General features: G+C 47.1%; 1 protein-coding gene across 5 annotated transcripts; it reads left to right on the forward strand.

Moving 5' to 3' along the window:
- Positions 1 to 592: 592 nt before the first annotated feature.
- Ftsj1 (FtsJ RNA 2'-O-methyltransferase 1) lies at positions 593 to 11743 on the forward strand. Of its 5 annotated transcripts, XM_040733676.1 has the most exons (13): positions 600 to 837; positions 2006 to 2147; positions 2402 to 2471; positions 2556 to 2646; positions 3910 to 3988; positions 5726 to 5778; positions 5876 to 5929; positions 6019 to 6121; positions 6225 to 6308; positions 7058 to 7161; positions 7246 to 7443; positions 7603 to 7645; positions 11075 to 11743. In XM_040733676.1, exons 2-12 carry the CDS (start codon positions 2027 to 2029, stop codon positions 7642 to 7644), a joined length of 999 nt encoding a protein of 332 aa, XP_040589610.1. In that variant the 5' UTR covers positions 600 to 837; positions 2006 to 2026; the 3' UTR covers position 7645; positions 11075 to 11743. The 5 variants fall into 5 exon arrangements, 1 of the variants encoding a protein (XP_040589610.1); XR_005872429.1 differs by having other exon boundaries at positions 593 to 837; positions 1966 to 2147; positions 7246 to 7645; XR_005872428.1 differs by having other exon boundaries at positions 596 to 837; positions 7246 to 7645.
- Positions 11744 to 11975: the final 232 nt, after the last annotated feature.

The following is an 11975-nucleotide window of genomic DNA, read 5'->3' on the forward strand; positions in this document are numbered from 1 at the left end:
AAAACATGTAATGAGTGTACACCTTTCTAACTTTCCAATTAACACCGTGAATTCTTCATCAGTGATTATCTCCATTTTTCAGATGGGGAAACTAAAATTCTGAGATGGCAAAACTGAAAGCACCGCAATCAACCAGTAGAAGTCGATTCAAAATTGCACGCGGCAGCTTCTCAGCGAGCATTTGCAAGGCGCTTTCCTCCACCGTTTGGTCACGCTCCGCCCCCTTGCGTAATTTCCCTTTTCTCCAGACGTAAAGAGGCTAGGCGTGGTCATGGCGCTGAATTTTGGGAAATGTAGTACATAGGCTCAATGACCGCTAGGATGTAAAAAAGAAAAGAAAGCGGCTAAATAAGTTATCTTGGCCTCCTTTTTCTTGCTTTTTTGTGCGAGTGCGTGGAACGGGGTGAGGATTTCCCATGCCAAGGTCTCTCTATATAACCCAGATTGACTGAGAACTCGCGATCTTGCTGCCTCGCCCTCCTGGGCTCAGCTATATGACCCTGGCCTCGAAACAAAGAACTAAGAGGCGGTTCACGAGCCTTGCAATATTATTGGCTTAGCAATGTCAGTTGCATTCTGGGACTAGCAGTTCCTTTGACCCGGATATGTCGACAAAAGAGGACGAAACTAACGTCATACGTTCTGCTCTGGTCTGGACCTACGTAGAGCTTAAGTGTTTCACAATGCAAAGTTAGCCACGTTGTTACAAAGTCTAGGCATGTGCGACAGACCTTCGGGTGAACTCCTAACATCAGCTGGAACTCTACCTTTTCTCACAGATTTGCACACTCTTCTTGAAGCTGGTGATCCAGTCTCCCTCCCTATCCAAGAGCTAAGGTAGGTCCTGGGGCACCAAGACTAGAGGCATGCCTGCCCTGTCTGGATGGAAGGGGTTCATTCTTGGTGTTGCAACCGCACCGTTCAGTCAAGCCCCGGGAAGCTCTCCTAGAGCAAGAACTGGAATGCTGAATGAACTCGAGGATTGCAACATGTAGCTACACAACTGATCTGTTCTTCCCTGGACCACCTGGAGTGTATCTGGTGGCCCTGAGAAGGTGATGGTCTTTGAGGTCATGAAGATGGAGTTGGGGCTGTTAATAGAAGATGATTCTTTAAGGCATTAGACATGTGGTGCTTTGTCCACCGGAAAATTAATGAAGGCTAATAATAGTTGAGTTGTTCTTGGAGGCCGATAGAGTGTGCTCACTGGTCGGATAATGAAGGAATGAGTAATGAGAGTATGATTGCTGAGCGGTCGGGATATTCAGGAGTTTGCATCATAATTGATAATGGGGAGGTTATGGAGAGCATAACAGGTGGGTAGGCAGAGTGATGAGAGGACTAGTCGGGGAGTGATGAAAGAAGAAATAGAAGCTGTGGGAGCATCCTGGGCAATGTGTACTGATGAAAAGGATACTGAAGGCCACTAGTTTGATCGGGGAGAGGTTGGTTGAAGGGCTTAGCTGATAAATTGGCGTAATAGAGACCCAACAGGTCACCATCCTCTAAGCATTAGTGGAGATTAGTGTGGTAGTAATTCATGGCTGAAGGCCTAATCTTTGAAGGGATTGTTGGACTGCAGGGTAGAGAGAGAGATTAGGCTGTGGGAAATGAAATAAGGGTGTCTCAGGGTATTAGGTGTGAAAAGCATGGGATTAAGAGAGTGTAGTGGGGATTCTGTGCATCTAGAGCCGCTGGAAAGAACTAGAGAGATGATCAGGTATTAATAGAGACGAAATGGCCAGAGAAAATAGTTGAGAGAGAGAGAGATTACTTGTGTAGAGTGTCAGTGACAGTAGTTGGACATGGGCAGGGTCAGTAGTAGGTCCTTAACTGTGGAATCTGATGAGGAAGGGACTGCATGGTAAGGGACTTAGGGCCCTGTTGGGGCTTCCGTCTCTGTGTGTTGAATGAGCTGTCGCATGAACTCAGTTAGCTCTACCTTGTTTTCTCTGCCCTGTGCAGGTAGGTGGTATCCTCCTACCTACTCTGTTTACTCATACAGGACAGCATCAGCAGAAGAGAGATGGGACGAACATCAAAGGATAAACGGGATGTCTACTACCGCCTGGCCAAGGAGAATGGCTGGCGGGCCCGAAGCGCCTTCAAGCTACTTCAACTTGATGAGGAATTCCAACTCTTCCAAGGTGCCTAATTTGGTGGCCCAGTGTCCTGGGAGTGAAGAGAAGGTTGCTGCTGCAGAACTCACTGCAGTGGGTGGGCTAACTTCAAGGATATCTGGGGCAGGAAGACAGGGAAGGCCGCAAACCCTAGAGGAGGTGGCTCGAGCGCACCGGGCAGACAGAGGTTTGCTGTAGGGGAGACACGTGGAGCATGCAGGGTCCTCAGCTGAGAAAGGTCTATGCCGCTGACAAAGTGTGTTTTTACTGTGTGTGCGCAGGTGTGAAGCGAGTGGTTGACCTGTGTGCGGCCCCGGGCAGCTGGAGCCAGGTGCTGAGCCAGAAGGTTGGGTGAGTGGAGGTATAGGCGGGTGGAGTGCTGGGAGGAAGGGCTGGGAGTAAAGCCTGTGCTGACACGGACTGTGCTGTCCACAGGGGCCAGACTAACGGTCAGGTGGTAGCTGTGGACTTGCAGGCTATGGCTCCACTCCCCGGCGTGATACAGATCCAGGGGGACATCACTCAGGTGAGCGCATGATTGAGAATATCGGGTTATCCTGAGGGAAGGCTCTAATTGGGAGCTATGCAAGGTGGAAGAGAAACGAGGCAAAAAAAAAACAGCAAAAGTAACCAGGTGGTGGTGGTGGTGGCGCACGCCTTTAATCCCAGCACTCGGGAGGCAGAGGCAGGTGGATCTCTGTGAGTTCAAGGTCAGCCTGGTCTACAGAGTGAGTTCCAGGACAGGCATCAAAGCTACACAGAAACCTTGTCTTGAAAAGTCAACGAAAGTAATGTGCGATCCTTGGATTTAGAAGGCTGAGGGATAATAAACACGAAGCTAGTCTGAGTTATGTAACGAGACTGTAGCTCAGAATTAAAAAGAGAAAGGACTGGCTGCAAGGCGCTTCAGCAGGTAAGGGTGCTTGCCCACAAACCAGCTGACTGGCTTCCATCCTCAAAGTATCCTCTGACGTCCGCATGCAGTTGCACATGTACCTAAACACACACAGTACAGGAACAAATAAATGCTCTTGAAAGTATTTTAGGGGCTGGAGACGTGGTTCAGCAGTCAAGAGCACTGGTTGCTCTTGCAAAGGACCCAGGTTCAATTCCGAGCACCCACACAATGGCTCACAAATCTGTAACTCCAGTCCCAGGGATTGTAAGGGCGCCTTCTGGCCTCCCCGGCACCAGGCATACATATGGGACACAAACATACATACAGGCAAAGCATCTGTGTACATTTAGAAAAGAAGAAGAAAAGAAAAATGTTTTTAATCAATGGTTAATATTTGCTATTATTCGTTGTGTGTATGTATGTGGGTGCTTGCTTGCTATGGTATGCATACAGAGGTCAGGGTAGCTTGGAGGAGTCAGTTCTTTTCCTCCATTATGTGAGTTTTTGGGACAGAACTCTGGGTCAGCAGGCCTGCCAGCAAACACCTTTACCTACTAAGCCACTTCACCAGCCCCTTAGAATTTTTTTAAACACAAAAGAAAGAGGAGGGGGACTGGAGACGTAGCTTAGCACTACAACTCTTGTTTAACACGAGCAAACCATATCGGGCTCGATCCCCATATCAGAGACACAAGCTGAGAAAGACAGACAAACGGCCAGGAGATCATAGTGCAGAGCCACCAAAAGATGGTGAGACTGGGTCCCTAGAGATGGCAAAGCCTGAGAACATGACGGCCCCAGAGGCTTTGAGGCTAGGGCTGTGGGCAGGTGGTATTTGGGGGTGGGGCCAGCAGAGGAGCACCGAGGCCACTCATCCCCCTTTCTCCATAGCTTTCCACTGCCAAGGAGATCATCCAGCACTTTGAGGGCTGCCCTGCCGACCTAGTAGTGTGTGACGGGGCTCCTGATGGTAAAATGGGGTGTGGGGTGACATTCATCTCCTGGCTCAGTTTTTTTTCTCCCTCTTAACCTCTGCTCTCACCGTTTCCTCTTTGGAAATTTCTCTCTACTTCTGCTCCCTGCTCTCATTCTCCATCTTCCTTCTCATCACCTTGAAAGTGTGTGTTTTTTTTTAACCGTTTCATGGTGCTAGAAATGGGGGGACCCTGGGGTATGCTAGGCAAGTGTTCTGCCACTAAAGTATACCTCCTGCTCTCCAGCTTTGTGCTTTTGGTCCAACCTCCTGCCTTTTCATGTGGCTGCCTGTCAATCCTGTGTCCCTTTTTTTCCAGCTGTCTATTGAGAACAGTATCTGTTGTGTTGGGGAAGTGCACATAAATACATTCACTGACCTCTGGCCTTGTGAAGTCAATGTTTGAGTGGGAATACATAGAAAAGAAACAGCTGGCAGCTCAATGCCTGTAATTTCAGCTCTGGGGAGACTGAGGCAGGAAGATCACTAGAGTTCCAGCTCAGCCTGGACTACGGAGGTCTTGTCTCAAAAAATAAAAACAGGGCGTTGGGGAACTGGCTTAGTGGTTAAAAGTGCTTGCTGCTCTTCCAGGGACTCGAGTTCATTTGTGACCCATCCATGCCTGGTGGCTCACAACTGCCTGTAGCTCGAGCTCCATGGGATCTAACACTCTTCTGGTCTCCATGAGCACACACTTGTGACAGACACAGACACACATATACATACATTGAAAAATGTTTAAATTTAAAACTCTGCAAAACTAATAGCAGTTTATAATTTTTAATACAAAGATAATTAAATAAACTAAAAATGGTATAGGGAAGTCCCTGAAACAGGCCAAGGAAGTAAAAACTACTTGTTGGGATTTTAAATAAAGTAGACAAGAGAGGCTTCTTTGACTTGACAGCAAAGAGAACTGACAGGGAACTTGCTAATGGGCTGTCCATTGCTCTTGGTACTCACAACTGTGAGAAAACCCTGAGGGTTGTGGATCAAGGAAGCTTGCCTGGCTGGGATTGTGACTGTATCCCTCAGGCTGCTGAACAGTATGAGGACCAGAGGTGAAAGCAGGGACACCAGGAGGTGGCCCCTGCAGTAGTGAAAAGGTCACATTTTGAAAAATAGAGCTAGCTGGATTTGCTAGTCTGGAACGTGAGGATGATGGAGACCAGAGTTGGTCATAGGAACTAAGGTTTTTTGTTTTTTTTTTAAAGATTTATTTATTTATCATGCATTCTACTTGGATGCCAGAAGAGGGTACCAGATTTCATTACGGATGGTTGTGAGCCACCATGTGGTTGCTGGGAATTGAACTCAGGTCCTCTGGAAGAGCAGACAGTGCGCTTAACCTCTGAGCCATCTCTCCAGGCCAGGAACTAAGGTTTTTGACACAAATAACTGGAAGGATCAGATGAGCTGAGAAACATAGAGGAGCTGGTAGAGAAGGAAAAAGCAGTAGAAATTTGGCTTTGAACTTCTCGAGCCTATGGGACTGGTCTATAAATAAGACTTAGAGGTAGAAATGTAAGTGCTGCTCGTGGGACAAGTAGTTTCCAGAATTAAAATGACTTCGCAGGTGCTAGGGGTCAGAGTTCAAAACCAGTTGGAAGGCAGTCCTCTGTTTCCAGAACCTTAGCAGTATGAGGGCCTGAAAAGTGTCTTTAGTTTTCTAATCTCTGGTGCAAAAAGATATATCAAATCAGAGGTCCCCTAATGCTGTTCTTCTTGCTACAGTCACTGGCCTCCATGATGTCGATGAGTACATGCAGGCCCAGCTTCTGCTAGCTGTGAGTAACCCTGGTGGCCGCCCCTGCCCTCCTTTAGCCCTCTCTTGGTTGCCTCTTCCTCAACAACCTCCACTGTACCCATCTGTCCTTCCCACAGGCCCTCAACATTGCTACACATGTCTTGAAGCTAGGGGGCTGCTTTGTAGCCAAGGTGAGCCTTGGAGGACCTGGGGGAGTGTTGAGAAAGGTCCGGGGGTGGGGCACCGTTACCTTTCCATGTTGCTTTCCGCACCCTTACAGATATTCCGAGGCCGAGATGTAACACTGCTCTACAGCCAACTGCGTGTCTTCTTCTCCAGCGTGCTCTGTGCCAAGCCCAAGAGCAGCCGGAATTCCAGCATTGGTCAGTGGCATGGAAGCATGATAGGCAAGGGGGTGACTGGGCGTGTGTCCCCACAGGGTTGAGGTGACAAAGAGCCACCCCTCACCCCAGGTTCTCCCCACAGAGGCCTTTGCTGTTTGTCAGGGTTATGACCCTCCTGAGGGCTTCATTCCAGACCTGACCAGACCCCTGCTGGACCACTCCTACGGTGAGAGCCAGAGCTGGTGATCCATGCCTGGGGAAACGGCACCAACCACATGTATCTAATGTCTCTTGAGGGCCCTCAGCCTTCTACCCGGCTGCCAGTTGTACCCCTCTTAAGGATATTTTGTTGTAAAAGGAGCTTCAGATAGTCCTCCAATAAGTAGCACTTGGTCCTGGTAGAGATTCTCTTACTTCAAACTCCTAAGCATTCACCCAGGGAACATCGTGTCTGTCTTAGGAAAGCCCTGTCCCTGTCTTCAGGTGGAAACCTCGGCTGTGCTAAACATGTTCCCTAAACAGGTCTGTAGCCTCGCCCTTCCTTGGCAAAGAGAAATCCCATCTGAGTGAGACAAGGTCCTGATAGAATGTGCTGGTAAAATGCTGGATGGACAAAATACAGTGAAAGGCCAGAGTAGGGACTGACATTTTAGAATCAGTGATCAGACAAGCCCCCTATGAAGGCAATCTACTCTAGAGGACTAGTTGGTGATAGACCAGTTACGGGGGAGGGGTTTAATGCTCCTGTAGCCTGTCCCATAGCTGGCCTTGGTCTTAGTCTTCACTCTGCCTCTTTTTTTTTTTTTTTTTTTTCAAGACAGGGTTTCTCTGTATTGTTTTGGAGGCTGTCCTGAAACTCGCTTTGTAAACCAGGCTGGCCTCGAACTCACAGAGATCCGCCTGCCTCTGCCTCCCCTGGTGCTGGGATTAAAGGCGTGTGCCACCACCGCCAAGCTCACTCTGCCTTTTTCTAAGATTCAGATTTCAACCAGCTAGATGGTCCTACCCGTGTTATTGTGCCCTTTGTGACCTGTGGGGACCTCAGCGCCTACGATTCGGATCGCAGTTATCCTCTGAATGTGAGTGTCCAATCATCAGGATGTGGGTCACGGAGACTGTCTCAGATGCTCACTTATCATCTCCCTGCTCCTTGTGTCCCACAGCTAGAAGACGGCTCCGAGTACAAATATACTCCACCCACACAGCCCCCCATCTCACCCCCGTACCAGGAGGCTTGCAGGTTGAAGAAGAATGGACAGCTGGCCAAGGAGCTCCTCCCCCAAGAATGCTCCATCAACAGAGTAGACAAGTTGCCCCAGCCTCTGATTGTCCCTCAGTGTCATACCTTGCTGGCTCCCAAGGTCTGGATATTCACTTCTGAGCCCACCACGACACCTTCCCCATATGCCATTTTCTGTCCTGACTCACGTGGTTCTTTCCTGCCAGGCAACAACTATAAGAATCTGGCAAGTGGAAAAATGTAGCCAAATAGCTGAGTTCCTTTTCTTTTTCTTCGGCAGGTGGGAGACACTGGAAGGAACTCCTCACCCCTAACTCATTAAGGTAAATTTGCCTTTTCCTCCCTGAAGTTCAGATACAGGGCATCTTTGGGGAAAAGCTGAATGGGAACTGCAAGCTGGCTCAGTGGTGAAGAGCAGGCGGTGCTCTTGCAGAGGATCAGAGTTTGGTTCGAGCAGCTCACTACTATCTGGGACCCCACCTCCGTGGGGTTGGATGTGTCTGGCCTCCCTGGGTGTCACCTACATTCACAAGCACATACCCAGGAAAAGGACACACAATTAAAAATAATAAAAATAGTTGGGCAATAGCCGGGCGTTGGTGGCGCACGCCTTTAATCCCAGCACTCGGGAGGCAGAGGCAGGTGGATCTCTGTGAGTTCGAGACCAGCCTGGACTACCAAGTGAGTTCCAGGACAGCCTCCAAAGCCACAGAGAAACCCTGTCTCGAAAAAAAAAATAGTTGGGCAAGGTGGCATTCACCTTTAGTCCCAGAACTTTGGGGAGTCAAGGGGATGCAGGTAGGTCTCTACAAGTTTGAAGCTAGCCTGGTCTCAGGCCTGGTGGCTCACACCTTTAATCCCAGCAGAGGCAGGCGGATCTCTGTGAATTCGAGGCCAGCCTGATCTACAGAGTGAGTTCTAGGACAGCCAGAGTTACAAAGAGAAACCCTGTCTCAAACAAAACAACAACAAGCAGACAAGCATAGTATTAGAGCCTGTATTCCTAGCACTCAGATGCAAAACAAGGCTCAGATACATAGCAAGTTTAAAACCAGCATGAGCTACACAAAAACCTGTCTCAAAAATGAAAAACCTCAGTAAATTTGACTTAAATTTTTTTAGTATTTTATTTATTGGACATAATTGCAGGCAAAATACTCATACACATAAAATAAAAATACATCTTTAAAGGGCTGAAAGTTTCAGTCTTCAAAACTACCAAGGAAACAAAGCAAAAACATATTAGGACCTGAGGTGTGGTTGAGTTGGTCAAATGCACTAAGTAAGCTCTGGATTCTAGCCCCAGGACCACAGAACCTGGATGTTGTGACCCACACCTGTAATCCTGCAGCAGGAGGATTTATAAATAAAGATTTATTTATTTATTATGTATACAGTGTTCTACCTGAATGTTGCCTGCAGGCCAGAAGAGGGCACCAGATCTCACTACAGATGGTTGTCAGCCACCATGTGGTTTCTGAGAATTGAACTCGGGACCTCTAGAAGAGTAGCCAGTGCTCTTAACCTCTGAACCATCTCTCCAGGCCCTTAGCTACTTTTCAATTCCTGTGATAAGGCACCGTGACCAAGGTAGCGTCTAGAAGAAAGTGTTCATTAGGGGCTTCCAGTTTGAGGGGATGAATCTGTGACCACCATGGAGGGAGCAAGGTAACAAGCAGGCAGGCATGGCTCTCGAACAGAAATGGAAAGATAAAAGCACAAGGCAGAGTACGAGCGATTACTGGGAATAGCCTGGGCTTTTGAATCCTCAAAGCTTGTCCCCAAATGACACGCCTCCTCCTCCAGTTTCACCAATTGGGCACGAAGCGTTGGAAAATAGATGAGCCCCTGAGGGCCATTCTCATTCAAACCACCACAGGAGTTCAGAAGTACAAGGTCATCCACAGACATATAGCAAGTTTGGGGACAGCCTGGGCTATATGAGACCTTACCTTAAATAAAAACAAAGGCTATGGAGATGGCCAGAGTGTTAGCCACCATGTGGGTGCTGGGAATCAAATCCAGGACCTCTGGAAGAGTAACCAATGTACTGAACCATCTCTCCAGCCCCCTACCCCCAGAGACTTTGTTACCTGTTGAGGGGGTTAGTATATATTTATTGAATGTATTCTTGGTTGAGAGCTACAGCAGAAAACAAAGACTCTAAATTTATACATTGTAGCTTGTATTTGGCTATGATACAATTTGTTACAAAATAACAACTTGTTCAACACAGACTGCGCAGACAACAAATGTCTCATAAGATACTATCTTACTATCTAGTGATTTCTATGTTGTTAAGTATACTGCTCTAATATATATTTACACAGTGACAAAGGTGTATTTCTCACCTCCCCCCCCGAGACAGGGTTTCTCTGTATTGCTTTGGAGGCTGTCCTGGAACTAATCCTTGTAGACCAGGCTGGCCTTGAACTCACAGAGATCCGCCTGCCTCTGCTTCCCAAGTGCTGGGATTAAAGGCGTGTGCCACCACCGCTAGGCAAGTTATGCAGAGAAACCCTGTCTCAAAAAACAAACAACAACAAAAATTTGAAACACAGGCTCACAACCTTCTAACACTAGGCACACACATATGTAAAGCAAAGCACCCATACTCATGAAATAATTGAATAAGTAATCTAATTTTTTATTGAAACAAGGTATTAGACTCAGTGGTTAGGATCACTTATTGCATATTTAGAGGAGCAGGGTTCAGTTCCCAGCACCCATATGGCAGCTAACAACCATCCTATAACTCCAGTTCCAGGGGATATCATGCCTTCTTCTGGACTCCATATTTACCAAACATGCATGCAAGCCATTTATATACATGCAAACAGGCAAAATAGTCACATGCATAAAATGGAAATAAATGTTTTTTTAAAAATTGAAACAGGCCGGGTGGTGGTGGCACATGCCAGCACTCGGGAGGCAGAGGCAGGCAGATCTCTGTGAGTTCGAGACCAGACTACAAGAGCTAGTGCCAGGACAGCCTCCAAAGCCACAGAGAAACCCTGTCTTGAAAAACAAAAATTGAAACAGGTCAGGTATGGTGGCACAGGCCTTTAATCCCAGCACACAAAAGAGAGAAGGTCCAGCCTAAGCTACATAGAGAAACCCTGTCTTTAAAACAAAAACCTCTGGGTGGTGGTGGCACACACCTTTCATCCCAGCACTGGGGAGATCTCTATGAGTTCAACACCAGTGTGGTCTACAGAGCGAGTTCCAGGCAGCCAGAGCTGTTACACAGAGAGAGCCTGTCTGAAAAAAACAAAACACCAAAATGATGCTGGGATGTAGGTCAGTGATAGGGTTTGCCTGGCATATATGAGACCCTGGGTTGCTAGGTTCAAAGGTGTGCACCACCGTACCCAGCCCCAGCTACATGTCTGAAAATTTAGTTCTAGGTCTGGTGAGATGGCTCAGTAGGAAAAGGCTCTTCCACCTAAGCCTGACAACCAGAGTTAAACCCCTGTAACCCTCGGGGTAGAGGGACAGAACTGACTCGTACATGTTGTTACCTCCATATGCACAAACACATACATACATACATACATACATACATACATACATACAGTAAAGAAACACAAAAAGCAATTGCTTCAGAGAAATTAGTTTTTGAATGTTTGTAGCATCCCTGTTAAACCTCATCTGCCCTCTGGGGAGGGGGGCAGCTTCTCAGCAATGAGAATGAAATAGCACTTTGTAGTTAATCTTGACGTACTTGTTTTATGCATTTTCCTTTATGTTAGGGTTTGCAGTAAAAGTCAAACTCATACAAGTCAGAAGCTGCTGCCTGCCAGGAAAACCAGAAGCTGGCTTGATAAGTTTGTTTGCAGATACCATCTGTGCGCCCTGAACAGACAAGCCTAGAGTGGGTTTCTGCAACAACTCCATGACAACAAAGAAACAGTGAGGAAGTGTGCAGAGCTGCAGGAGGAATCTCTCGAGACTGAGCACATGCCTCTTCTCTCAGCTTCTGGGGTGTCCTGAGCAGGTCCAGGATTTCCCCCAGAAGCACAGGTTTTTAGCATGAATAAGCATCAAGGACCTCCACCAACTGGGTGGAGGAAAATATTACATCTTCACTATAACTGAAGTTCAGCTTTATTCCCAATCAATGAGCATTGACAGCTTATCAAATCATGTACTTTTTATATTACAGTTTACAGGCATCTGAAATGCTGCTCATATTTCTCGCTGCTTTGGATAATAGCAGATTTTATAAATCAGTCCTATAATTAAACATCCCATCTAATGCTACATCAGGTATTTTTAAGACAATATCTTCCTATGTAGGCTAGACTGCCCTCAGACTCAAGATCCTCCTGCGTCTGCCCCCTGAGTGCTGAGATTACAGGTCTGTGCCACCAAACCTGGCTACTGTATCCCAGTTTCAATTAAATATACGGTGATAACTACTTCAGTGTAATTGGCTTTCATTATTCATATGTATTTGTATATATATATATGTATGTGTGTTTTCAAAAAATTCTTGTGATGGGCTGGGTATATAACTCAGTGGTAAAGCACATGCCTAGTATGCACAAGTCTCTGGATTCCATCTTCACTACACACACACACACACACACACACACACACACACATTCTGTTAGCTGGATGTCACACTACCACCATCTGTATGTAGTCCTA

The sequence above is a fragment of the Mesocricetus auratus genome, unplaced genomic scaffold (genome assembly GCF_017639785.1).
Source record: "Mesocricetus auratus isolate SY011 unplaced genomic scaffold, BCM_Maur_2.0 Super-Scaffold_100033, whole genome shotgun sequence".
Classification (NCBI taxonomy): domain Eukaryota; kingdom Metazoa; phylum Chordata; class Mammalia; order Rodentia; family Cricetidae; genus Mesocricetus; species Mesocricetus auratus.

Coding starts and splice junctions, on each gene's coding strand:
- Ftsj1 (XM_040733676.1), top strand. CDS start 2,027: ATGGGACGAACATCAAAGGATAAACGGGATGTCTACTACCGCCTGGCC. Junction 2,647..3,909: donor TCCAGGGGGACATCACTCAG/GTGAGCGCATGA, acceptor CTTTCTCCATAG/CTTTCCACTGCCAAGGAGAT. Junction 7,162..7,245: donor ATCGCAGTTATCCTCTGAAT/GTGAGTGTCCAA, acceptor TGTGTCCCACAG/CTAGAAGACGGCTCCGAGTA.